Here is a 27,786-nt window from a genome sequence, read left to right as displayed (position 1 = left end):
AGAAGCCTCTTCGCTTCCACGTATGCTACCATAACAAAATTGTTTCGCTTTTAAAACGACAACTTATCCTGTGACGCTACTGACTAGGAAACAAATACACAATAGGGCTGATAAAAATGAACCGATCATTTATAGTTGCAAAATAATCTCATGTGTGTGTGAGCTGACAGGACGATATAAGCTTCTAAATAAGAGTCATTGTAATTACGAAAAGCTGTACGGGTATTGTAAGCAAAAATGGCGCCCCTTCAGCGCTTAAGGGCAACTGCCAGACTCTGCGGCGGCAGGTGCGCACTTGCTGTCATCCGACGGCTTGGCCTTCTTCCTGCGCTTTTTCTTCTTGCCGTCGGACTTCGGCTCCTCCTTCGCCTCTTGAGCAGCGACCGGAGGTACGCCAGCCAACACGAGTGATCCGACCGAGGCGACTGACGCGGATTGCGGAGTCGAGTCCACTTGCAGCACATCCGAAACGGGCCGTGGCACACTTTGACCGGGCGCTGCCGCTAGCACAGCAGGTGGCTTGCCGGAGGCGGCAGCCTTCGACGTCACCTGGCCGGCCGTCTGATGGGGGGTAGCGGCAATCGAGTCGGCACTCACCGGGTCGTTGTTCGAAGGGCGCTCGAAGGGATCAACGCTTGTGCGATCTTCACAACTGGACACCGCAGTGGTGCCGACAAGAGACGCTTCAGAGCCTACGGGCTGCGGCCTGACGGGTGGGAGCTTGAACAACAGCGCTTCCTTGGCGCAGGGCTCATCGAGCAGTCGACTGTCCATCTGGAAGCAGCCGAACACGTCGTAGCGCAGTGGCAGGCGACGGGCCGTGAAGAGCCATGTGGCGAGGTGTGACACGGCCAGCAGGATGAGGAGGCTGGCGAGCATGGTGAACGTCCGTACCGGAAACAGCTGCCGGCCGGTCTGCTCGTCGTAGTAGGGGTAGGGGATGAGCGGCGGCAAGCTGAGCGCTTTCTCGCCGGCGCCTACGCGCAGCGTGACAGCCAAGACGTAGGCTGCCGCGGAACCGTACGTGTTCGAGAGGTCGCGGAAGTATGTCACGCACACGAGCTGCGGGAAGAGTACCACGTAGACCATGTCGGAGGACAGGTACCAGAGCCCCTGGACGGCGCCGATGGCCTGCGAGATGTAAGTGGCCATAATGCCCACGACCACCACGGCCAGCCGGATCACGAGGTTCATCTCTTCAAGGGACGCCTGCGAACGACGCCACAGGCCAGGTCAGGGCACGTGTCCGGATTTTTTTCTTACCGAGGCATTCAAATGCGTGCGGCGCTAAGATAATCCAAAACCTGGCAGTGCGGAGTCTTGAACAATGCTTCGCTTACCTCCAAAAACTGAGCCGATCGCCGGAACGTATATACCGACGCATACGTCATTCCCAGCTTGCGTTCAGTGAATGTTTGAGCGTTACGAGGGATTCTATTTCAACAACTGTCGCTGAAACAGGCGTCTTACGTCCTCGTTGCATGAGAGGTGGGAAGAGCTGAAATGAGCTCGTAACCTAGCGTACCACACACGGAATAAATTCAGTAATGGCTAAAGAGAATCAATCGATATTTAAACGTCGCTGTCGACCTAAAAGGAAACTTCACTGGTTCTTATTCTATTTTTGATCTGCGCAATTGCATCGAAAGTCTCCGCAGAATGTATCTTTCTGCTCGACCTGTGTTGAAAGCATCGCAATCTGCCTTTAACATAGTTTGCTGCCCCAGCAGAAATCACCTTAGAATCAGAGCCGACCAACTCTACAGGTTAAGTGAAGCGTGAAGCGTGAAGTATGTTGCAATATCGTGCTCCCAGTAATTTGAGAGCTGGACATGTTTCGACATCTCCGCACCGTGCTCTTCGATGTGAGTTAAGAAGAGATTGTTGCAAAGCAGCGCACTTGGGATTCCACACAGCCCAGCACACGTTTGGAATCCACGAGTGAACAATAATAGCCAAAATAAAATCACGACGAGGGTCAACAACTAGGTGGAGAAGCTGTGGCGGGATTTGTTCGGACAACAGAACACGAAGTAGAAGCAAGAGTTTACGCTTTCTTTACGCGGCGGACATAGAAACTCCACTCGTGCGTTGCAAGAATGCCATTTGGTGCGCCTCTCTAGAGCAGCAAACATGCACGTTTGTGCCACTCACGAGGCCAGTAAAGGCGATCGTCGGACTTCAGCTTTCAGCGCCTTCTTGACGGTCATTTCAGAATTAAAACCCATGTCACATTTACTCGAGAACGGGCAGATAAAAACGCTAACCGCTATTGCACAAAACAGACGAACCGCAACAGAACACTGTGATTGCCTTCCTTTAATGTTTTCTCGCACTGCAATTAGTTACCGGGGCCGCCAAGCTCTCATCCTGAGAGCGATCTTTCGGCCACTCGTGCATTGACCTTACTAGGAGGCTTAATACACTCGAAGATGTCTTCTTGCTTGCAAGATGTTACAGTTCACTTCCACTTATCGGCGACGCTTTGAATTGTTGCTGATTATTTCGTTTCGTTGCGAAAACAGCTGTTATAAGCATTATATCGTGGACATTTGGAGCGCATTGCTTGCGGCAGTCGCAGTCGACTTTACTGAATAGTTTATTTGTAGAGGTCTAAACCCCGATAAGACGTCTTCAGATCATGAAAGCGCTCAAGAAGACTGAGACACATAAAGAGACGGACACACAGTGCGCTGTGTGTCCGTCTCTTTCTGTGTCCGTCTTCTCGAGCGCTTTCACGATCTAAACATGGCTCACCAACTAGCCCAAACGTTGCCGCTGCTGATAAGGCATCGACCGACTCTGGCTGGACTCCTGTGCTTTTTATGCGGCAAAACAACGCCTGCATAGTGAAGGATAGCGTCACAATGTTCTGAAACAGTAAGAACTTGACGGCCAGACTGCTCGCTGTTAAAAAGTATTTTGATTAGTCTGTACTTTAAACTGACTACTTTATTTGCTCAGATGACGTCTATAGCGCCACATGGTATTAAGACTCCTGGTGTTTCCTTGAAGTCAGCTTCTGGAAGCCGATATCTTTACAGAGGGACGGGTAAGTGCCTGTGATCGAGACCCTCCTTGAGGCAGCTGACCTGGTTTCGCAGCAGCACCTTGTAGACGTTCTGCGAGAACATGGAGGCCGCGCTGAGGATGGACGAGTCGGCGGACGCCATGACGGCAGCCGAAACGCCTGTCAGACCCACGGACGACACGATCCTCGGGCTCAGGTGCAGCATAGACAGCGGTAGCACGCGCGGCACGTCTTCCGCTGGCAGCGGAGAGGGGCCCTCGAAGCCCGCCTGCGTGAAGTCTGTGCCGGGCGCGGCCCGGATGGAAGCGCCATGAATAGGGTAGGTTGAGGTTGCCCAACGCTACTGTCCGCTCGTTCACACTTGTAATTCTCCTTCACTCGTGCGAGTAACGAGAAGAATTCAGCCATATTAGCGAATGGTTTATCCGGGGTCCACTATTGGTTTCCATTGGTCACACTATTGCGTTCACTTTACGTGCGTTATGCCATTGCGAACTTCTGTCGTCCCTAAAGGACCGATAGGCGTAACTTCCGCACATGCACGGCAGGCAGTAAGGTAGCATGCAAATGCGATGCTGGGACGATAACGCATTACAGTATGCCGAGCCAATTCTACAAGGTCGCAGTCGAGGAGCGCTGGAACTTTGGTCTCCGAGCGGAATTCCGTACACTTTTGAAGTCACTTGTCCTACGACATCGTCTTTAAAATATTTCAACCTCAAAAACATCCGTCTTTATTGGAATATATTCTGCAACTTCAGGCGCTTGAAAAAAAGGAATAATTTATCTGCGAGGTTCAGGATCCAACGGGTGACCTGTGACCTCAGGGGTAGTGTTTCTTGTTGGATGGTAAATTTAGATTTCTGGGCATTCTATTCTATTAGGTTAGATTTCACTGTATCTTTCGCTTTTTCAAGAACAGCACCCCCCCCCCCCCCCCCCCCCTTTACCCGCAACGCATGCCCATAAAGAGAACAGTAGAATTTGCTGCGCCTGCTGCTGTATTAAAGCGGAATTCCACTCAAGGAAGGCCTTCATGATATGGTGTTTGATTAAAGTAACAAAAAAAAAAACCACTCTCTCTCGAGCTGCGCCAGTTTTTGTTGATGAATAACAACGCTAGCAATCGTTCTTGTTTTTGGGAACTAAAGTCGAATTATCACTCATCGCTGTTCCTGACGGTAAAACATCCACAGTAATGTGAACTCATGTAGCGCCTTGTAACGGATGCACGAGCACACCGAAATTGATGCCCACAGAACCGAGCAGCTAAAAAAAACTTCCTTTATCGCTAATGGAACGGATTCTTACGACCCCGCAGCTCTCGAAAAATCCTTTTCACGACAAGGTGTCCAGGAACTTCATAAACGGGCACGTCGTTTTTCGGATCGCGTGCGCAGCGCTCAATTCGTTGCTTTCGGCGCGCGTGTGCGTGCTGTCAAAGCCGTCGGGCCACAAAAGCCCCGGCGCTCAAAGCTGCCACAGGTGTCCAAAGAGGAGGATATGGGGCGGAGCCTATCGTGTACCCCTAAAATGGGGCGGCCTAATCAGCGGATCTTCAAGCCGCTTCGGTGAATGAAGCCCGTCTTGCTGAGAGTATTCAGGGCTGTCATCGATCAGAACAGACTTAGGATGAAGCCCACGTTTCTGGCTGCAACGTGACCCGTTGCTAACCCCAGCATGGTGTTTATTTCGCCTGTAGTGGCGATCCACCTAAGTTTCGGGCTAAGTGCAAGTGCCGTTATATATAGCGCGTAACCTATGCCAGGCTCACGGGGTTACGTGACTCACCCGCTAAAGGAATTAAAACGAAATCCGGCTTCTCTGATAACAGGCGCTGATGTGCTCGCAAAACCTGAGCGCTTAGTAGCTGTTCTGTCCCTCTAAAACGAATTTGAACGCAGATAATTTTATGTATCGCATCCAAATATTTAATGCGTTCCGCATATTGATTTTAAATTTAGAAGCAAACAAACAAACGGAGCAAGCGCAACTCGGCAGGCTGCGGTCGCAGATAACGAAGGCACGGAAATTGTTCACTCCGATTTATTAGATGTAAAAATCTGGCTCCAGCCGGGCCTCTATCGATCAGACTGCGAACGAGTCCACAAAGGATGCGGTTTTTCTTTTGCTATTTCCAATATTTATAACGGTCGGTACTCGAAAAGAAAAATTGTAATCGAAAAAGTGACAGCTTACTTAACGAGCTAATGGCTAGGTCGGTGCTCAGGAAGACACCGGAGAGGCAATTTCCTTTCGTGGAACAGCAGCTCATATGTCTTCTTAAGGAATCAAGCTAGGTATCAAGCACGTACTTCATTTCGTTGCCCTTTGCATAAGTACAAGGATAGAAACGAAAGATCCGAACGCGGGCTTTTGAAATGAGACTGGATTATCGGGAAATTGCATTCTTCGTTTTGCGAAGCGCGCAAGAAATATCGAGACGGAATGCAATAGTAAATGTATTGTGCACTCTGCGAGGCATGGAGTGGGCCATTGCTGACCCGCCAGGGGTGCGTGTTAGTTCAGTCGAGCGCATTTCGCGCAACGCTAGACAAGCCTTTCCTTCGTGCTTGAACACTTCATTTGAAGATAATTTTAGCCGATGGACAGGTTTTCCTTACTAACATATTTTAACGTATCTGGGCCAAGTATTCTGAGGATAACTGAGGATGATAAGGGTCTTTGATTTTTACGCAGATTAGATCGTGAAAGACACAGATGATACTGGCGGAAATATATTCGCAAAAGCGGCGTGATTTATTATTTCGTTTACTGAATTGTTTGTCTTGGATTTTTGAACACGAAAGATGTGCCGTACGAAGCAACGCTTTTATATGCTTCTTGGTATGTGCAAGTACAAGCTTCTGTCAGTCGTGCATGATGGCTGAACATCAGCTTGGCTTTGTGCTACTTATTCGCAAAAACGAAAGAAAAAAGTGAGAGACTTGACAACAAACTAAGCGGATGCATCTGCAAGTCGCCCCTGATTTAAGCCAAGTCATGCGTGCGAGCTCCACTGGCCACTGAAGGCCAGTAACATGGTAGGCTACGCGGAACTGTGAATCCAAAAATGTATGATTTGAGTCCACACCTGCAGTCCGGTATAAAGTAAACGACTGGCTTAATTAGCATCAAATTAGCACATTACCTGCACGGGTGCTGATGAACTAGCAATGGTTCGATTGAAACCCATTGCTTACTTAGTTCGTTTCTGGTGGCAGGTTGTCACTTTACATGAACTTTTCGGAGTGTACCGAGGAGACGCGAGGATCTAGCGATGCTATGCCGCCGCTACGTCAGCGAGAAAACAGACCAGTTCCGTTGTCTCCCCGTCATAGAATTTCTAAATATTAGCTAGATGGGAATATGGTACCACCGTCTATGCGAGTTTTTTAAAGAGCACTTCATCCACTGCGGGAACGCCGGAAGACAATGTTTCTTATTGTTGCGGAAGCAACACTATGCTAGGTGTGAGCGATTTCGAGGACCCCCAGAGCACCAACTGCGCATGCGCGAGGAGCGAGTGTGAGACCGTTATTGCGTAATTTCCTTTCCTCAAATACAATTTTCATTTTCTTCATTTCTGCCTCTCTTTCTCTTTTTTCTTTCACTCCCCCTTCCTCCCTTCCTCTACAAACGTATGACGGGCGTCCATCGAGATATGTGAGACAGTTACTGCATAATTTCCTTTCCTCAAATACAATTTTCATTTCCTTCATTACGGCCCCCCTTTCTCTTTCTTCTTTCACTCCCACTTCCTGTACGGTGCGGTTCAGGTGTCCACCGAGATGACAGAGAATTACTGCGCCATTTTCTTTCCTCAAAAAGCGTTGCGTTCAAAGGGTATGGCATCGCGCCGAACTGGTGGTGGCGTTCCGTGGACTCCCTGGCAGCGCTACAACACGCTGTCGCGTTACACTCCTAAAGGCGAAGCTTAAGTTTAATTTATTACCATTTAATTATCATTTAATCTTTATTCAGTAATTAGCCATGAATTGGTAATTTGTCATTACTTATTATTAGTACTTAATTATGTGTGACGTCATCCAGTGGCGACGTCAGCAGTGCCACAGAGCCAGTCAAAGTGGTGCGGAAAACGCTTTCGCCTCTACGCCAGTAAAAGTGCTCCCTGAGATGCCGCCGCCGCTGCGATTGCCACGCCGTTGCTTCCGCAATTCTACTCGGGATGGCCATTGGTCAAACCTTAGCCAATTTTCTTACTTGGCTTGGCTATTGTTAGAACTAAAACCTAACTACGGGTGCAGAAGCATAAATTTTTGCACGAAAAAAATTGCAAGGAAACGTTGTTGTACAGTAAAAATGTCCTATAATATAATCTGCATACTGTGAATTCCAATAAATGAACAGAAAAGCAAATGGCCGCAAACGAGCACCAGATTTGCCCACGGTGACATAGGGATTTCTTTTCATGTCACCAGATATAGTTAACCGCCGAAAATATCTTTTTTTTTTTTTTTTTGGGGGGGGGGGGTTAACAGGCACACTTTTCAGCGCAAATATTCTTTCCAAAAAATTGTTAACGCTTAAAATAGTACACTTTATGAGCTTTCGTTCTGTCTTTGCGAAAGATAGAAACGTTTCATTGGTGTCGTTTGTTATTGCGGGTTTGCGCCCATGTTCGTGCTATGGGAAACATGCCCGAACCTTCACCCTTCTGTGAGAAAGTTGTTCGCGTGTGCAAAGTGCCGGCTCTCACCATGTCCTGGAGCTGCGCTTGCGGATTTTGCAAAGAAAAACCTGAACTAGGAAGCGGAAGCGTGTCATCCCAGAAGTAAGTGATGACCGTGTTCATGCTGACAGGTGCAACATGCGGGTATTTTCATGAATTAATAAATGAAGTCCAAGTCGCTTCTGCATGCAATGCGTGGCCACCACCAGACTTCGAAGTTAAACACAAGCAATCCTCGGCGAGTATGGTTAACATAAGTGGTGCTTGTCGAAGTACTCTGCATCTCCGAGACTCCTACGAGGAATGTGCACAGTGGCCCCAGTAGCACGCTGTTGAGTTTTAAATTCACAAAACACTTTTTTCCCTTCATTCATCTTCCAATGCACAGGTTCTAGCTGGACAAACCCAGCTTGTTGCGTAAATGGCTCCAAGCTTTGGGGGAAACGGACTGCAGGCCCAGCAGGCACTTGACACTGTGTTCAGCTCACTTCGAGTCAAACGCCTTCGGATGCTTCGGATCTCAAATGAACAGCCTGCGTAGCTGCATAACTGCGCTATTCTTGAGCACTATAGCTACACCTCCCCCCCCGAAGCGCACAAAACGTCAACAGAAACAAACAGCTAAACAATCCAATTCGTAGAACAGATAACGAGCCACCAGGCGTGAATACGAAGCCACGTCTATGGCATGCCTAGCGTGTCCTTGGTGGATGAAGTGCAGCGCCGCCATCTTTCTCTCTAGTCAATTATCAAGAAACTCCATTTCCAGGTAACTGAACTGGCAAAACGGCAATGCTCTGTTGCTTCTCGTCAAAAAAAGAAAAGCAAGCAAGCTACGAACGCCTTCTACCACAGACCAATTATATGCGTTCGCATGGTCCATGCATGCATTAGCAACTTACTATAGATTGACCGAGACAGCAGTTTGCTTAGCACATGCTTCGTTTAAAATTGCTGCCATGCGAAATAATCTCAACTGAGGTCAAACTACTGCAGCAGCGGAAAATAAAGATGATCAATATGACACCTACTGGCAGCTCTTGCGGCGGCCCCAATGATGACGGCCGGCGCGGCGACGAAGAGACAACCAAAAGCGCTGGCCAGTGACACGATGAGGGACACCTCTGGCGTCCGGGAGGCCAGTACACGCTGAAAGTAGACCTGCGAACGGTTTTCGGCCGCACCAGAAAGTAGCAATGGAAATTAGTTGAAGTCTTCGCAGAAACATCATTTTCACATACGAGGTTTCGGCTTTGAGCCAGCAGTTGCTGTTGTGAGGCATTGGCCAAAGAGCAAGAAAAAAAAAGAAGAAGAAAGGAAGCGTCGTAAGGAGGAGGAGGAGGAACAACTTTATTTTAGAAACGAACAAAACGTCCTCGAGGGTGGGCTCCTACTTGTCCAGGAGTCCACGGGCCTGGGCTTCACGGAGAGCTCTGTCCACTAGCTATGTTTGGCCAGCTGGTTGAGCAACTCGCAGAGCGGCCTCCCATGAGCAGGGGGATGGGCTGGGTTAGGGGGGATAACTGCCATGTGTTGGGAGCATTCCCACAGGTAGTGTATGAGGGTGTCCTTGGCCGTCCCGCATGTTGAGCAAAGTGGAAGGTTCAAGGTAGGGTGATAGCGATGGAGGAGGTAAGGTGACACATAGCAGTTTGTCTGCATTTGCCGCCGTAGCGCGCTTTATCTTGAACCTAGTGTACGGTGAGGTAGTGGGAGGGTGAAGCGGCGGTGTTTTGTAATGAGTGGTGACTTGGTGGCATGTGAGTAGTGCCCGCGAGGTATCCTGCATGGGTTCGGGTGTCCGACCTTCCGGGGCCCTGAGGGATAGAAGCGTTGCAACAAAAACTATCCTCGATTCGGAACTCGTTTCTAGTCAGAATTGAGATCAGAAATCGCCAAGCGTCTTTGTTCAGTGACACGTGGCCTCAATGTTATATGTACACTAATATTCTAAAGCGATGTACAAGGCCACAATGCTGGATAAAAACTTGCAGGACGCCAAATTACCAATAGCTGGGACAATGTGATAGCACAAGAGCTTCGTTGTGAGCGTGCCAGCACCGTCAGGTAGGGCATTCTTCAGCTCGCGTCAGAACCTCCTGCTTTCACGGTATCTTTGATGGTCACCTGCCAACCGTGTAAGGTGGCGAGTCACAGCTGGCTCTCTTCCGTGTACCAACCAAAGTGTGACACCGGCAGTGGGTGTGGGGCTTGGGGCGCTCATGCTGTCGTATAATAAGAACTAGATCAGGAAGCTGCTTGCCGCTTTTGCTTTCTTCGACGCTCATTCCCAGCTTCTCGCGCCTGCAAGCCTCCAACCCTTTCAGTGTGCGACATATTGCGCTGCCTCATAGAAACTCTGAGAACTTAATGCGCCATTTCGTCGCTGACACTCTGCTGATATAGTTTCCTAGCCAGCGATGGCGTAGCAGGACGGGGAAAATTCATCCCGACTTCAGAGCTAACAAGTCCAGTACTATCGTCAGTGCTCCCCATGCTTTCGAAGCGTTTTATTGCCAGCTTACATCATCATCATCATCATCATCATCAGCCTGACTACACCCACTGCAGGGCAAAGGCCTCTCCCATGTCTCTCCAATTAACCCTGTCCTTTGTCAGTTGCCGCCACTGTATCCCCGCAAACTTCTTAATCTCATCCGCCCACCTAACTTTCTGCCGTCCCCTGCTACGTTTGCTTTCTCTTGGAATCCACTCCGTTACCCTTAAGGACCAGCGGTTATCTTGCCTTCGCATTACATGCCCTGCCCAAGCCCATTTCTTCTTCTTGATTTCAACTAAGATGTCATTAACCCGCGTTTGTTCCCTCACCCACTCAGCCCTCTTCCGATCTCTTAACGTTACACCTATCATTTTCCTTTCCATAGCTCGCTGCGTTGTTCTTAACTTAAGCTGAACCCTCTTTGTTAGCCTCCACGTTTCTGCCCCATAGGTGAGTACCGGTAGGATACAGCTGTTGTATACTTTTCTCTTCAGGGATATTGGTAAGCTACCATTCATGATCTGAGAGAACCTGCCATATGCGCTCCACCCCATTCTTATTCTTCTAGTTATTTCCCTCTCATGATCCGGATCTGCGGTCACTACCTGCCCTAAGTAGACATATTCTCTTACTACTTCCAGCACCTCGCTACCAATTGCGAACTGCTGTTCCCTTGCTAGCCTGTTGAACATTACTTTGGTTTTCTGCATGTTAATTCTTAGGCCCACCGTTCTGCTCTGCCTGTCTAACTGGTTGATCATGCTTTGCAGTTCTTGTCCTGAGTGGCTTAGCAAGGCAATGTCATCAGCGAATCGCAAATTACTCAGGTATTCTCCATTAACTCTTATCCCCAACTCTTCCCATTCCAGTCCCCGGAATACCTCCTGTAAGCAGGCAGTGAAGAGCATTGGCGAGATCGTGTCTCCCTGTCTGACACCTTTCCGTATTGGAATTTTATTGCTGACTTTATGGAGAACTATAGTAGCTGTGCAATCGTTATAAATATCTTCCAATATTTTCACACAACACTCTTCCACACCCTGATTCCGCAATGCCTGCATGACAGCTGAGGTTTCCACTGAGTCAAATGCTTTCTCATAATCAATGAAGGCTATATATAGGGGTTGGTTATATTCTGCGCATTTCTCTATCACCTGATTGATAGTGTGAATGTGGTCTATTGTCGAGTATCCTTTACGAAAGCCTGCCTGATCATTTGGTTGACTAAAGTCCAAGGTTGTCCTGACTCTATTAGCGATTACCTTAGTAAATACCTTGTAGGCAACGGACAATAAGCTGATTGGTCTGTAATTCTTCAAGTCCTTGACGTCTCCTTTCTTATGAATTAAGATAATGTTAGCGTTCTTCCAAGCTTCTGGTACTCTCGAGGTCACAAGGCATTGCGTATACAGGGTGGCTAGTTTTTGTAGCACAATCTCTCCTCCGTCCTTCAACAAATCTGCTGTTACCTGATCCTCACCAGCTGCTTTCCCTCTTTGCATTGCTCCTAAGGCTTTCTTTACTTCCTCCTTCGTTACTGGCAGGACGTCCCATTGCTGTGCTCGACTGCCTCTCTCAGTAACTTGATGATTACATTCGCTCCTGTATAGATTTGTGTAAAATTCTTCGGCTAATTCAACTATTTTATCCATATTGCTGATGACATTGCCCTGTTTGTCTTTTAGCGCATACATCTGGTTTTTACCTATGCCCAGTTTTCTCCTCACTGATTTTAGGCTACCTCCGTTCCTTAGAGCATGCTCGATTTTCTCCATGTTAAACTTTCTTATGTCGGCTACCTTGCGCTTATTTATTAACTTCGATAGCTCTGCTAGTTCTATCCTGTCTGTGGAGTTAGAAGCCCTCATGCTTTGGCGTTTCTTAATCAGATCTTTAGTCTCCTGAGATAGCTTGCTGGTATCCTGCCGAACCATCCTACCACCTACTTCTGCGGCGCACTCTGTAACGATAGCTGTAAGATTATCATTCATTGTTTCAACATTACGGTCGTCTTCTTCAGTTAAAGCGGAAAATCTGTTTTTGCAGCGACATTCTGAATTCCTCTACCTTCCCTCTTAATGCTAACTCGTTAATAGCCTTTCGCTTCACCAGTTTCCTCCGTTCCCTCTTCAAATCTAAGCTAACACGAGACCTTACCATTCTGTGGTCGCTGCAACGGACCTTACCGAGGACCTCCACATCCTCTATGATGCCAGGTTGTGCACACAGTATGAAGTCTATTTCATTTTTAGTCTCACCATTGGGGCTCTTCCACGTCCACTTCCTGTTTGCTCGTTTGCGGAAGAAGGTATTCATAATCCGTAAATTATTTCCATCTGCGAACTCTACTAATACCTCTCCCCTACTGTTCCTAGAACCTATGCCATAGTCACCTACCGCCTTGTCTCCAGCCTGTTTTTTACCTACCTTTGCATTAAAGTCGCCCATCAGTACAGTGTACTGTGATTTTACTTTGGTCATTGCCGATTCGACATCCTCATAGAAGCTTTCAACTATTTGGTCATCATGGCTTGATGTAGGCGCGTAGGCCTGCACCACCTTCAGCCTGTACCTCTTATTAAGCCTAATTACGATAGCTGCCACTCTCTCGTTAATACTGTAAAACTCCTCGATGTTACCAGCAATATCCTGATTAATGAGGAATCCCACACCTAGTTCTCGCCTATCTGCTAATCCACGATAGCACAGTACATGCCCACCCTTTAGTACTGTATACGCCTCATCTGTCCTCCTAACCTCACTAAGCCCTATGACATCCCATTTAATACCGGCTAATTCCTCCAATAGCACTGCTAAGCTAGCCTCACTTGATAAGGTTCTTGCGTTAAACGTTGCCAGGTTCAGTTTCCAATGGCGGCCTGTCCGGAGCCAGAGATTCTTAGCACCCTCCGCTGCGTCACAGATCTGACCGCCGCCTTGGTCAGTTGCTCCGCAGCCGCTGGGGACTGAGGGCCGAGGGTTAATTGGTTTGTTCATAGAAGGTTGTGGCCAAGTACTACACCAGGATGGCCAAATCCTGTTCTGGTGAGGAAGTGCGTTGTCGGTTCTGGTCACCGAAATCAGGCCGCACTCCAAGCCTGGTTATGCAATTCCATCACACGCGGAGTTTTTTTTTTTTTAAATCCGGTGGAGAATTGCGCGGCACCGGGATTCGAACCCCGGTCCTCTTGCACGCGAGGCGGATGCTCTACCTCTACGCCATCGCTGCATCCCTCTACGCCATCGCTGCATTTTTTTCTCGCAAGTCAGACAGCCGGAAAAACCGCCATGCCTAGTCAGCTGTGATACTCTGAAGTTTTCTCTTCGAAACGAAGGATCGCTTACAGTGTTTGTCTTGAGACACGCTAGTTAAAGCGTACGAGTTTTGAGTCGGAACTCCTCACTTCGCAGTGAAACACGAACCACCTTTGCAGGCTGAGTGCTCGAAACTAGGTTGCCCCCGAAGGGGCGCAGCGGGGTTTACGGAGCCTCTCCCAAGCGCACACCCCTGAAGAAGCCGGGCGCCGGGCCGGGGGTGGCTTGTACCCATTTTTACCGGTGGGTGTCCGGCGGTGGGTTTCGAACCAACCACCTCCCGCAGCCGAAGCGGACGCCCAGACCACTAGGCCACGACTGCCAGCTTACAGAGCGCTTTATTACACGATTAAATCGACTATTTCTACTTATTGCTCATAAAATCCTAAAGAACTGAACGAACCCTGTTGGTGGTTAGCTTGGCGAGATGTCACTTGCGCGTGAACATGTGTTATGTACAAGTGTCACGTAAGACAAGCAACAAAGAGATGAGCCGATGGGATCTTTCCTGGACGAAAGGCTTTTGCGCCAGACATTTGGCTACATGACTGCTATTTTCAGCAAAACTATGCGCTGTCATGGAAAACGTAAGTTTTTTTATCAGACCTGACTCTTCAGTTAACGTCACAAGTCGGTGTTGTTACACCGCTGTGTATACTGGTCAGTTGCGAACACTTATTTAAGCCCCTAACTGCAGCAAATTCATTTCTCTTTCTCCCTTCGGTAATGACAAACATAGACATAGATACAGACAAAAAAAAATCTCTGCCTCTCCCGTAACCGAGAGTAGAGTAAGCATGAAATGTTTACGGGCCTAATGTCATCTCGGTGGACACCCGAACCGCACCGTACAGGAAGGGAGGAACGCCACCACCCGTTCAGCGCGATGCCTTGCCATTTGGTTTTTTGAGGAAAGGAAATGGCGCAGTAATTCTCTGCCATCTCGGTGGACACCCGAACCGCACCGTAAAGCAAGGGAGGAACGCCACCACCCGTTCGGCGCGATGCCTTGCCCTTTGAACGCAGCGCTTCTCCCCCGGGCCCCTGTGCACCTGCGCAGCTTTGCTTCGATGCGCGAAGCCCCTAAGAGATCACGTACGACAACGAAGTGTACGTGGCATTTATGTGCTTTTTGCAGGCGTTATTAGAAATCGGAAATTATAATTCCGTGCATTATCAAACGCACAGCGCGACTGATATCTTGATAAACATTGAGAAGGCACTGGCAGCAGTTATTTTTTGTGACTCGTTTGGAGACCAACCGTTGCTTGCATGCCGGTCGCGTAGGAGGGCTTAGAGAGTCTCGTTAAATCTCGTTTAGTCTCGTACGGTGCCCGGATGTTCTCGTTTCAGAGCCCGGATGACTGGAATTCAGTGCCCGGATGACTCGATTTCAGTGCCCGGATGACTCGATTTCAGTGCCCGGATGACTCGATTTCAGTGCCCGGATGACTCCATTTCAGTGCCCGGATGACTCGATTTCAGTGCCCGGATGAGTGGATTTCAATGCCCGGATGAGTGGATCTCGGTCTCGGCGTGACGTCACCACACTGCCGACAACGGGGGCTAAAAGCATTTCATGCTTAAAAAACGAAAGGACGAACACACTGTCTACGTATGCTTGCTCACGCCAGCTGCTTAATGCTCTAAACGTCGCGAAGGTAGATGCTTACAACACAGTTCATATCCTCGATCACATTACCGACCCATGCACGCCTATATGTCCCGTCGTTCTTTTCATGTTCGTGTTCATGCCGTGAGTGCAGACAATGCAAGTGGAAGACGGAAATTCTGTTAGCCGCACAGACATAGTTTCGGGAAAGGTTGAGACCTATACAGTGAAAAGGGGGCACTTGTCCTGGCTGCTCTGCTTTGGCCTTGCGCCGCCGCAGGCGCTGTATGCGCGGACGGTAGCTGCGTGAGGGCGGCCGAACATATGCGGCGCAAAAGGCAAGGGTGGAAGACAAGATATGTGCAGGGTAGTAGCGCCACTTGTACTAGGAGTGCCACATACTATAATCCAAACAACGTGATTGGCCAACTATAGTTTCTACATTGGCTCCGCAACAAGACAACACGCTCCTGCCGGCACAAATCACCAGGGACAGCATGTTCCGTTAGGAATTCGATTGCATGTGTCATATACGGTCGAAAAACAAACTACCTCCAAAATCGGCGAATGAACGGAATTAGCAGACTTTAGCAGACCGTAGACTTGAAAAAGAGCGTCTTTGGATCCCAGCCGGTGCGGAGCACGATGAACCTGCTGCTGAATACGAACGCGTTCGAAAAGCCGTAGAGGAAACCAGACACGCACCTGCCAGCAGATGCCGCCAAGGGTGATCATGAGCATCCTGTCCACGTAAAAGGCGTAGTACTCTGCTTCGACGCCACCAAGCCAGTTGTTGGCTGGATACGAGACCTTGTCCACGCTGCGGTCGAGAACGATGAAAGGCACGGCGGCCCACTGGAACAGGGATCGATTCGGGAAGACGGGTGCAGAGGCTGCCCTCGAGAGGGACGCGCCGTTAGCTGCTTATGCTTTGCTTCGGCGCTATTCAAAGTCTCGTTAATGCAGACTTTAGCGCTTTAAAGAAGAGAAAAATTTGTGCCCAATCAGCCCTCCTATCGGCAGAGCACGCCGTGGTGCTCTGAAACTGCTATTAGTAGCTTGCTGCAAGAACGGCGTCTTCAATGTGGAAATCATCGATGAAAGTTGACGCAAATTAATGCCGCTACAGCAGTGTGTTATTCGTAGCAAATGAATGTATGATTGTGCTTCCTTCACTAATGAGCACGCTAGAGATCATTTAAAAGCGCCATACAGTGCCTCTTGATGCCTTCTCAAAGAATAAAAAAACGGTAAACAAAGGTACGCCCATGAATCTTCGCCGCTGGACGGGCTGATTTCGCGGAAGATCGTCGCTGCGCTCGCTGAGGGAGCAATTTTTTGTCGTTGCTATCCAGTCGCCCAGTGACCCGTACCCCCGCCGGGTGTGATTGGGGGGGGAAGGGGGGGGGGGGGGGGGGGGCTTATGGTGGCTGAGCAGCATAGCAGATTTTTCAAGAATAAAAACTTCCTCCTGAAATTCAAGCCAGGCCGTCGTTCTTCTTACCTCGGCGAATTGAGGATTGCTTTGCGTCGATAGGCCCGTCTAATAGGACTCATGTGCGAATTGCTCGTTTACGGTTTGCCCCTTATTTCCACCAAAGTGTCCAGACAGGGGCATTTAAGGTCGCTGAAGAACTTACCAGGCCAATAACCGTCACCGACAGTTGCAAAGCGTCGGTGTAGGCGACTGCGCAGAATCCACCAGTGAATGTATAAAACATTATCAGGAATGCCGGAGCCAGGATCGCTTCGTTGTGCGAGATGCCCAGGCTGACGTGCAGAGTTGCACCTGCGCACAAATATGTGGCCATGTCGAAGCATTCTGCCTCAGTGTACGTACTACAGCGATGACACTTTGAACGCAGTTGATCGTATATCTTTTAAGATTCTTCCTATATCTCCCATTCGCAAGATTCCGTAAGCAGGCAATAGCCAGCAACTGCGCGACAGACGGAAAATTACTAGTAAAGGCAAATGAGAAGGAGGCAAACACTGAAAAAGTCAAACGACCATTGTTAGCTGACCAGGGATCGATCGATCGATCCATCGATCGATCGATCGATCGATCGATCAATCAATCAATCAATCAATCAATCAATCAATCAATCAATCAATCAATCAATCAATCAATCAATCAATCAATCAATCAATCAATCAATCAATCAATCAATCAATCAATCAATCAATCAATCAATCAATCAATCAATCAATCAATTAATCAATTAATCAATCAATCAATCAATCAATCAATCAATTAGTCAATTAATTATTAAATTAATCAATCTCTAGAAGCATGCGACACTCCCGCCTAATTAACCCATTTAATTCATAAGTTCTACATTGAAGCTACGTAACTGACGCATCAGGCATTTTTGGAGCAAGATGCCTAAAACAAATGATTAAGGGAGACGAAATTAACTTGTACAGGCACCGTCAAAGTGCCACCTGCTACTTCTCAATGTTTGTTTCTAAGTGGTTCTTGTAGCCTCTTTCTTTTAATTTGTAACGAATGCCATGTGGCTCAGACGAGAAGAAAAATGCATACCCATAGAAAAACTCCTGTCGACATGCTTATTGGCTGTAGCTTCCGTCATTTTGCTTTTCTATAATGTTGAAGCATAAGAGTAAATGAGTGCAGTCTGTGCACACAGAAGAAAAACATACATGCTTATATAAACTCTCCACCGTGTTTGAGGGTGGATACCTCAAGCTTAAAAATTTTCTTTACATATGGAGCTGCTTACTTTGACAAAAACTTTACTCGAGAACAAGGTGTAGCGACGGGACAGTCATTTATAATCGTCGAGTCGTGACAAGGCCTCAATAAGAGAAACACGGCATTCGCGAAATTTATGAAGTATAATGGTTTGAAAATTATATTATCAGCATCAGGAGCAGCGACCACATTTGGCAATGAGAAGCGAATGAGCTGTAATTTGAAAATTATTGAGCGATATTCTTTCTACAAATCACCATCCAGAGGTCTTGCAATCATTTTTGTGCATTAAATAATTTTTCCCCTTACCTGGTTCATTTTGCGCATCTAGATAGAGGACATTGGTCGGAAATTGTTTTTGTGGCGCGAGAAACATGGCGAAGAGCTGCGGCTTTAACGATTTCATAAAAAGCGCAAGTGCATCTTATGCTCTCTTTTCTTCGATGTTATCAGCTGCCAAGTAGAACAAACGACGGCAAATTCAAAAGCTCAGCAGTCTACTAAAAATTCAAGGGGGCACTTTGTTGACCTAAAGTGCGGTGAGGCGACAGCCTTAAGCGTGGTGTTGCTGCTTGTGTCACTGATGTGTGGTTAAGATGTTAAGCTTCGCCTCTAAGAGAGGGTTGCAGCCTTCGGGTTACGGCCGCTTATCTGTTTTTTCAGCCAGCGTCTGCTTCGGCGGACGCGGTTGTTGCGACGCGCGCGTCTTTACTCTCTCAGTTTTTCTCTTTCTTCTTATCTTTCAACTCCCTTCCTTCTGCACGTGGCAGCGGTGGTGGCTCGGTTCGAGCGAGTCGGCAGGCAGGCCACGTGCACTTTCCTTTTCTTCCTTCTCTCAGTCGCAACCAACCAACCAGCCTCAAAGATCGGAACGCGACAGCGTCTTGCAACGCTGCCAGGGAGTCCATAGAACGCCATCGCCCGTTCGGTTCTACGTTTTGCTCGTCGGTAAATTGGTTTTTGAGGAAAGGAAATGTATCTGTCTCCCATACCTCGGTGGACACCTAAACCTCGCCGTAACGGGAAGGGAGGAAGATGGGAGTGAACGAAGACACCGTATTCACTAGACGCGCATTTGTTCATTCCAAACCATCGAGATGGCATGGCGGAGTGGTCAATAAAGAAAAAAAAAGATGGCGTGGCGGAGTGGTAGCGTGCTCGTCTCGCACTCCGGAGACCTGGGTTCGATTTCCGAGATCGGCGAATTTCCTTCTCGGTTTTATTTATTTATCTGGTCTGACTAGAAAGGTTAATTAGGCTAATTCGGCAATTAACCAATTAACTAAACTTAGTCCCACTTACTTGGAGCATCACTATGCGGTCCCTTTAATTGGTTGCATGGTTAGTGGCCAAAGTAGAATTGGCCCCGTTTGAAATTCGCGCACTGTGACGACATGACCGTTTCGAACAATTGAAAAGCGTGACATTTCTGTCGACAACTGCTGCTTACAACGATGAGGCATTAAAGGCTTCCGCCTTAAAATCACGGGCGGGTCTCCCGAACGACGGTGAACGATGTGCATAGCGGCTCCATGGGTAACAGACAACGCGAATTTCTGATTGGGCTACATGGTTTCACGGTTAGCTAGCATGACCCTTTCAATTCTAGGTAGCGAACAGGACGTAGGAAGATGGTGGACGGGCAGTGGCGATGTTTTGAGCAACATTACTCGTTTCAGTTTCTGGTAGGGAGGTGTCTTCATGGCATTTGGCACAGTAACACGCGCAATTTTCAAACGGTGCTCGTTTTCCAGCTCTTCACGATCGGATCAGGAATCCATTTGTGAATGGAATTGGCCAACGATGAAACAGAGAGCTAAAATAAGAGGAGCGTCTGCCACTATTTGCACCCACTTACCGAGTGCCGAGAAAATGGCCGACATCCAGAAGAGCTCCCCCATGAAGGCCGGTATGAAAAGCAAGGCCCCCATGCCGGCTCCGAAGTGCTCCTGGAAAGGGTCCAGCATCGTCTCGTACTCCGCGGCCCTCATCTTGACGGCGAAGAAGGAGCCGCCTGCGACGCAGCATCAGCCGGGTGGGTTTGACGAGCGAGAGTAGCGATGCGATCGCGTGTGTTCCGAGGGGAATCTGCAGGCCCTTTCCGCAGAGTTAGCACCTCCCGACTGTAGTCGCCGGCTATTCGGGACGTGAACGTAAATCAGAACCGGAATATAATACAGCGACTCTATTCCTATCGCATTCCACGTTCTCTCTTACCATATCCGTCACCAATAGCTGAAGCAACGTTTCATCTCCACTAATGCGTGCGACTTGTGATTAAGTCTGGCTGACGACAAGCATAGGGGCAAAGAAAATAAAATGGTTATATTAAATAGGCTCAAAGTTTCTAACGACCGCGGCAGGATGTTCGAGCTTTTTTTTTTGCGGCATCAGAACACTGAAAACAAAACACACAAGTTAAAGAAGAAAGCGTGCACCGAACAAGCGCTCTCGTGGCTGAGTCACAGATAAGCTGAGGCAACGACATGCTAGGCAATGCCGGCATAGGCTAAACTGTGCCGAAACGGAGATCACGCAGAGTACCACATCTTGGACCGATTCATTGCTAAGCGGATTGAAAATTTCAGACGTGCTCTCTTGTAGCCGAGATGCTCGCTATTTCTATCAGCTGAAATCGAAATGTCCGTTGTATTTTGCACTCATAATAGTTAGTTTATTGACGCTTTCGCACGGTCAGTTTTTCTGCTTAAAAACTGAGCACGATGCTTACCGCTTTTAATTTAAATTCTTTTCTGCAGCGAAGACTGAATTCCAGAAACAATGAGATATACTGCTGTAACTGCCATGTCCGACACGGCTTGAAGAATCTGCTTTAGCCCCGTTCCATCCTTCAGCATAGACAACGAATGGCGTCTAGAAACTTCCTTTTTCAGGGCCACCTAAGTTTCTATTCAAGTACGCCCCCTTCCACCCCAACACGCTTGCACACACGCACAGACACGCCCACGCTCACACAGGCGTCATACAGTGAGTGCGGACATAAAAGAATATATGATATTGAAAACGTGCGAGCTTTGCGCTCCGGGGCCGCCTTCTGGGACACGGTTCGTGGCTACCGTTCGTGGCTATTAGAACACCGGCGCAGGTTGAGTTTCCAGCACCAACACTCTGCAGCTTCACATCGACAGCTGTGTATGCGCACAATTGCAGGCACGACTCGCTTACACGCCGTTCGAATCTTACGGACGCAGGCGTGGCTTTTTAGCGGGTGACAGCGGTCGAACCGCAGGCATAATTCACTTGTATTTGCACTTCTCCTATATTGTTGTGTAATGTGGTGTAACACAGGTGCCACAATCTTGGCCATTTAATGTCTGCTACAAAATAGCGCATTCTGACGCCAGCTGATGTAAGTTATCTCATTGCACTAGTGCTCTGTGTTTGAAATATTGTATGCTCCCTGTGTTTCATTTGTTTACTCGCACGTTCATCGTGAACTATACAGACTCCCTGAAAACGAACATGAATGTAATAATCTCTCTTGCGAAACTACAGGAAAGCCATTCATTAGGCTGACATGACATAGGGAAAAATGGTACAACGCTTACACCCTGGGCGCACTACTACAAACAGTCTCAATGTCATACTTTGCATACTTTGTTATATAGGTTAACCACAGAGTGACTTCACCCATATAGACAATCCGACGAGAGTGTGAATCGTTTTTACCACAGAATTGTATTAATTTCCTGAATGCTGCCTTTATTGCTATTTATTCTCATGTGATACGAAGTATGTTGTTTTTCTTTTTGCGTGCAGAAAGGGTTGTATTGCTTTCTTTGTACAGTCAGTTTCCATGCATTGGTCTGTTTAGAAACGGTGTTGTTGCCTTACATTCCGCTGTATTGCCACGTTTACTAGGTGGCAGGGCCCTTGTCAAGCTGTAGAAACAGGTTGACAAAGGCCGTGTTTTTTTTTTTGCAAAATAAAACTAAAGTGAAACTGAAGAAAAACGATCTGCCTTATAGAAGGCAGTGGGTATTCGACAAAGTGTGTGCTGCCATTCAACGCGGAAGGGTCTGCGTGCGGGCTTGCGTATATGCAAGAATATGCAAAAATCAGGCTCTGGATTTTCAATGCAGAGGTTTTCCGATACGGAAGGGAGACAGTAAATCCTTTGTTGCTGTTCAAGTACATACACGCCTTCGGCCTCGCAGATGCACGCTTGTCTTCCCAACACGCAAGCAGCTTTTCGCTGGAACAAGCCGTGTTAAGCTATTAGCATAACAGTTTGGGAATTTTTTCAAGATACAACTCAATTCTGAGCTACGTGAAATAGTATACCGGGCTTCTCGTGGAAATTAAATCGAGTTTTGCTGTTAAGGAAGCCAAGAAGTGCGGCTTAACTTTATCTCGTGAAAAATGTTTCAGCGTCGACGTCATTGAGTACCATTATTCCTATGGTAACGACTCTCACGAGAGATGAGGTAAATCCACGCAGGCTTTTCGAGATTGCACATTTTGCGCTGGTATAACTGCGACTATAGCTAGCACAGCGCATCATGCATTCCCGCCAGGCATGAAACATGCACGTTAAAAAGCGCGAAGAAATTCACGGATAAACAGCTACTTGAAAGGCCGTCATGAATTTGAAATAGTTCGAAGATGATGTAAAGTGGGAGCAGGTTCTTCTTCATGGATACGGCACTTCAGCTGCATACGCGAGCGCATACGCGCACGAAGTGCACAACAAGAACGATAGCAACAGACACAATCTCTTACGAAGGACTCGAAGGCTAAAGTTAGCCAGAAGTTTCACGGCTGCGTCAGCTCCTGTGGCCACTGGCCGTCTCTTTGCGTCGTTCGTTTTAGAAATTTCCATCGATCACACGCCGTCCCGAATCAATGCGCCGATAAAGAAGGGGCAAGCCTGTACTTTTTTTTCCGACTGACTCGCTGGCGAAATATTGACTGAAAGGTAAAGGTAACAACGCAAGAAAACAATGGTTGCGTACCGACAAAAAGGCTGCAGGCGTATCCGAAAGGGGCTTGGCACCACACGAGGCCGTATCTGTATATTGATTCGGCCGCGCTGTGAACGTAACCACCCCCTATCCATGTGGCTGCGGGAGGAAAAAAAAATCAAAGCGAAGTTTTTGAAGACGCAGGCTTAAGAACTCTGCCCAGCAGTCGCTTGACGATAGGCTGAGCTTTGCGCGTACCTTTATTTTTTTTTATATCGACCAAAGAGCGGCTGCTGTCACATTCACTGTTTTGGTATCCGAGTATGCTGAAGAGCACGCTTTTGTCGAGACCAGAGAAAAGAGCAAAGGAAAGAAGAAGACAATGAAAGTGAGCGCGTTTCGCTAACTTTGTTAAACCACGGAACTGTGCGTCACCATTCATGCCAGGTTGCTCACTGGTTAAGGCTACCGCGAATCCATAATGCCGGAGTATGCGAGCTTGGCGGATTAGGGTCGACGTGAGCTCTATGGTTTTCAACGGTCTTCGCTCCTTTCACGAGCCTCCACACAACAGAGGAGGGGGCGCGCCATAGGGTACTGAAAGACGCTTTGAGCGCTGGCAAGAGAAAAAAGAAAGCTGAGTTTTCTCTCGTAGTATGACGTAGTATGAGATGAAGAAAGAAATGAAGGAAGAAGTGAACGAAAAAAACGAAGAAAAGAAAGGAAGAAAATGAGAAAGAAAGAAGCAAATTAGATAATAAAGAAAGAAAAGAAGAAAGAAAGAAATTAGAAAAGAAAGAAAGAAAGAACACATGAGCACGCATTAGCGGTACAATGACGGTGTTTTGATAATTAATGCGTGCAAATATCCCGCATGAACTCTGCGCTCTGAAGTAAAAGGCTTACAACGCAATTGCCGATTCACAACATTTGTTCAAACCTCATTTGCTTACATCGTGGGTTTCAACAAACAGGGGCCAAATATTTTGGACTGCGGATTCGAGGTTAACAGGTTGGAATTCTTGAAAAAATGTAATCAGCAATAATGAAGGTCAGGAAGTGCCAAATAGAAATTTACTCCAAACGAACTAGAACTTACTAATCAATTAGTAGTCCATGGTAGTCATTAGTAGTCAATTAGCAGTCTAATCAATTAGTAGTGCACTGGATTGAGGACGCATGCTACAGTTTCGGATTTGCGGAGCGGCATTGTTCAGTGCAAGTCTGTCGATTGCAAATCTTCGAAGAATGTCACGCCTGCTTCGAGTCATGCGACCCTGAAGTTAGAGAGAAGCTGCTTTGATGCAATCGCTTCACCCAGCGCCTTTGGTTACATTACTTCATGCAAAGCCACTGTTCTCAGAGGAAGAATCCGGGATCAAATATTTATTAGATGGACAGTGCTGACACAAACTTCTTCACGACTTCTTTCAGCAGTTTCTACATTTTTGCCTTACTGTAGGCGATGACGTCCACGATGCGCGTATCAGCCTCCCGACATGCGGGATTATCAGCGCCCTTGGTGTTCTAGCGGGTCCTCTTTCTTTGCATTCTGTCTCTCGGGAGCTCTAAGGACTCGCTTTGATGCGAATACTTTTAGTTACACGCTTGCAACAAGCCTGTGTCTAGTCGACCGTGCCGCATGCTTCATCCGCGCCACCACCACTTCCTCCGCGTACTTGAGGGTGCCGGTGATGCGCTCCAGTTTGGCATTCGATGAGCCTGCGGATCACATATCGACTCATCGGAGTGGATGTATTTTGCTCGCTTCTTTGCGTTCAGAAAAGGGCCCATTTTATCGAAACATTTACTCGGAATTCGGTGATAACTGGGCACGGAATATGTCTCCTCCCGAAGCAAGCACTTCGTACTTGAGTGCGTGTTTTGGCTCTGCAGGTTGAACGTATTCTCTCCTGAAATATTTCAACAAAACCTGAGTTTGGTACGTGGCACAGAGGACGGAATCCTGCGGTGTTAAAAAATTGGTATTGTACGAGCCTTGAGGGACGCATGGTTGAGGATGTTGGCCTAGAAAGAAGACTTCTCTTCCACCTCAGTGGTCCGCAGATCTGTACCCGAAGTCGTTAAAATAATTAAAGCATCAAAATATGGTGCTGCAGTATTTTAACCACTGGGGAGTTTTGGGAATAGCACGTATCGTGAGTTAATTGGCGGCAGACACTTGCTACATCTCGTGTCATTCTTTCGAGGTCCGGTATCCCTGTGCAAAGGCGTACGCCGCACCTGTTTCACAGCCTTTCAGTATAGTGGGAAAGGGGCCAGCAGAAATATTCCAAACATTTCCCCTTCGCTAAGCCTCAGACATATTGGCTGATGGAAGGAAGCATGGCGGGCCTACATGCTGTTTACTCTTCGAACGTATGCGGCTGATTTCAGGCAGTGTAGACAGCTGATTTCCGCTACCTTCCATAGAAATGAACTTGTTCCTACAACCCGGGGCCGTATTCTGTAGCGTTTCATTCATTTAATTTGGTCGTCTCTCTTGGTTGATGCTCCCGGTGACGCAGGCCATGGAGGATGACGTCACACTATTCGCGGCAAAAACACTCCCATGATGCCTCGCCTGAGCACAGCCCGGAATCTAGCAAAGGCCCGACGTTATTTTTTATGGCGTACTCGCGAAACCGAACAACATATTTCAATAGGCGATATAGGTTCAAGCCCTGAGTTCTGATTGGAATGAAACGGTATGCTCCTTAGAGTGCCTAGACATCTTGCTCCTTCGCGGATTCGGAGAGCTGCTCCGGATCGCCGACTGCAATGCGCCGTTAGAGTCGTCAAAAACGGCTTATTACCGGACATTATAGGGAGGAAATCCAAGGAAATCATGCAGCAGCGGCAGGTCATACGCGAATCGAGCCATTGTCCTTTCGATTCGAGCTTGCATTACTCTCCTATCATTACGGTGCATTGACAGATTAGACGCTGGCGCGCATTTTGCTTCATTAGTTGTGCATGGAACTTTCTCCTAGAACAATGGCATCGGCGTCATCGTACGTCATGACTCGGAAACGCGGGAAGAAGCGGCGTTCGAGATGTGCCGTGGATCGGGCGTTCTTGAGAATGCTTCTTGTGTGGTCATGTGAAGTCCTCCGTCACATGTGGTCACGTGACGTTGGCCTTCGAGTGGTCGCCGTCGGGAGAAAAGAGGGACGTTACAACAGCCGCTGTCACAATTGCAGTTATCGCTGGCGTCAAAGAAGTGCGAAAAATCTCGGGAGATGTTTTTATAACGCACTCTTGTGGGCTTTCTCGTCGTAAGTACAGCCTTTGTCAAAAATATACAGCCCGCCGATTTGCTTCTGGGCCATGCAGTGTGGTTTCTTCCGAATCGTCAGCGTTGGAAGTCTCCTGAAGGTGCAAAGAGCTCTCGTTTTCCCCCACCCGAAGTTAAGAATTTTTAGGGGATATACGGCTAAGGCGCAAACCACTTGGACTGTATACGCATCCAGCAAAGGGGGGCAGTCGCTCGGTGAACTGTGCAGCGCATAACATTTCGCACCGAAGTCTTGCGAAATGGTACAGATCGGCTTGAATATTTGCCGCAGTGGATGCGCACAGAAAAGCAGTTACGGCGTCGCATAGTGCCAGGGTGGCGCTCGCGATGTGGGTCTCCACTCACCGGTCATGGTGGCAGTACCGAGTAGCGGCCCGAGGCCGCGTTTCACGAGAAGGAACTGGCACAGGTTGGAAGCGCCGTCGTCGTCCGGCTCCTGGACGCGGTTCTTGGCCCATATGGCCACGGCCAGCGTGGCGGCGTAGAAGGCCACGAGTACCGCGATCGCCGGCGTGTTTCGCGGCGCCTCTGTTGTGCCTGTCGCTGTTGGGCTCACGTCAGGTAGCTCCATCTCCACGTTCCTCCTTCGTCATCTTTCTCGTCGTCCTGGTTGCTGGTTCCTGATGGCTGCCACGCACGGCGCATCTCAAGGAACGGTGTCAATGGTGTCAAAGCAAGGAGCTTTGTGTTGGTCAGGTTCGTACGGTACTTGCCCAAAAATTGATAATTTGGGACTGCACTCTCGGACAAATTTCTGTGGCACGGCAATAGAAGCGACGAGGGCGAGGCGATGGCTTCCAGACGCGTGCTGTTCTCACACGATGGTGAGTCACGCACACAGATCTGGTATAGCTGACGGCTCTTGGTTCTTCTACTCCAGGGATGCGGAAAATCGGCCTCGAGTATACCTGTACTACTCAGTCTTCACAATTAACCATCAGTCTGTGGGAAGGCGAATTGTGTCCTGTGTCTATCAGCAGTGAGTTTCTTAAGGGAGTAATGGCAGCCCATTGAGGTATTAATGGATGTGGTAAAGCGCTTAGTACCCTAAGGACTAACCAGTGTAGACCCGTACCCTTTTTAGCTTGCCGTCGCACACTTTCTGAAAGCTTACCTACGTTAGCGAGTAAAGAGAAGCCTAAGCTGAATAAAATAGGAGGTTAAAGGGAAAAAAAAATTCTACATTTCCTTTTCTGACCATGGCAGCGCGAACCGAACGCTTGTTTTTTCCATCCTTCAACCTCCAGGCGCTCTTGTGAACTATAACTAGGCCTATCGTCAGTGTGGTGCTGAATTTTCTTCGGTAGCCCCGGAAAGTGGCGCGAGCCGGCTCCAACGCCTTTGGGACGCGTTCGTTTTTCGCCCCGTCGAACCTTGGACCCCCTGCGGGCTCGCGAAGCTGTCAGGACAGTTTTGTTCCGGCAGCTGGCAGACGACAATAGCCGGGGGAAGAGTCACACGGCTTTCGAAACTTTGTTCATGGTGGTTTTTTATGGTCCTCTGTGGTCCCCTTTCGCTAGACGACTTGCGCGTTTAGCCTGGAGCGAGACGTCTATTGCCACCTCCCGGCTTCGCTAAGTGCAGCCTTTCGAGTTACCTATCGTTGCATTATAAGTTCGCCTGGGCGCATTCAAAGCGAGAAAGCTGAACGCACTGTCGGGTTCCGTGTCCTGGGGGAAGTGCTAATGTCAGCATG

At 48.3% G+C, this 27,786-nt stretch overlaps 1 protein-coding gene across 1 annotated transcript; it reads right to left on the bottom strand.

Annotated features, from left to right (window-relative positions):
• Positions 1-255: 255 nt before the first annotated feature.
• On the bottom strand, positions 256-26,661 carry LOC149353554 (high-affinity choline transporter 1-like). The gene is made up of 8 exons (XM_089575837.1): positions 26,436-26,661; positions 22,844-22,951; positions 19,726-19,881; positions 16,792-16,940; positions 15,857-16,006; positions 8,756-8,885; positions 3,093-3,310; positions 256-1,209 (listed from the first exon to the last, which is right to left on the bottom strand). The coding sequence occupies exons 1-8, from the start codon at positions 26,659-26,661 to the stop codon at positions 256-258; spliced, it is 2,091 nt and encodes a 696-aa protein (XP_089431963.1).
• Positions 26,662-27,786: the final 1,125 nt, after the last annotated feature.

This window comes from Amblyomma mixtum, chromosome 3 (genome assembly GCF_055824585.1).
Source record: "Amblyomma mixtum isolate Tamu chromosome 3, ASM5582458v1, whole genome shotgun sequence".
Classification (NCBI taxonomy): domain Eukaryota; kingdom Metazoa; phylum Arthropoda; class Arachnida; order Ixodida; family Ixodidae; genus Amblyomma; species Amblyomma mixtum.
The sequence above is the reverse complement of the archived record's forward strand: the minus strand, read 5'-3'. Positions and strand labels throughout refer to the sequence as shown.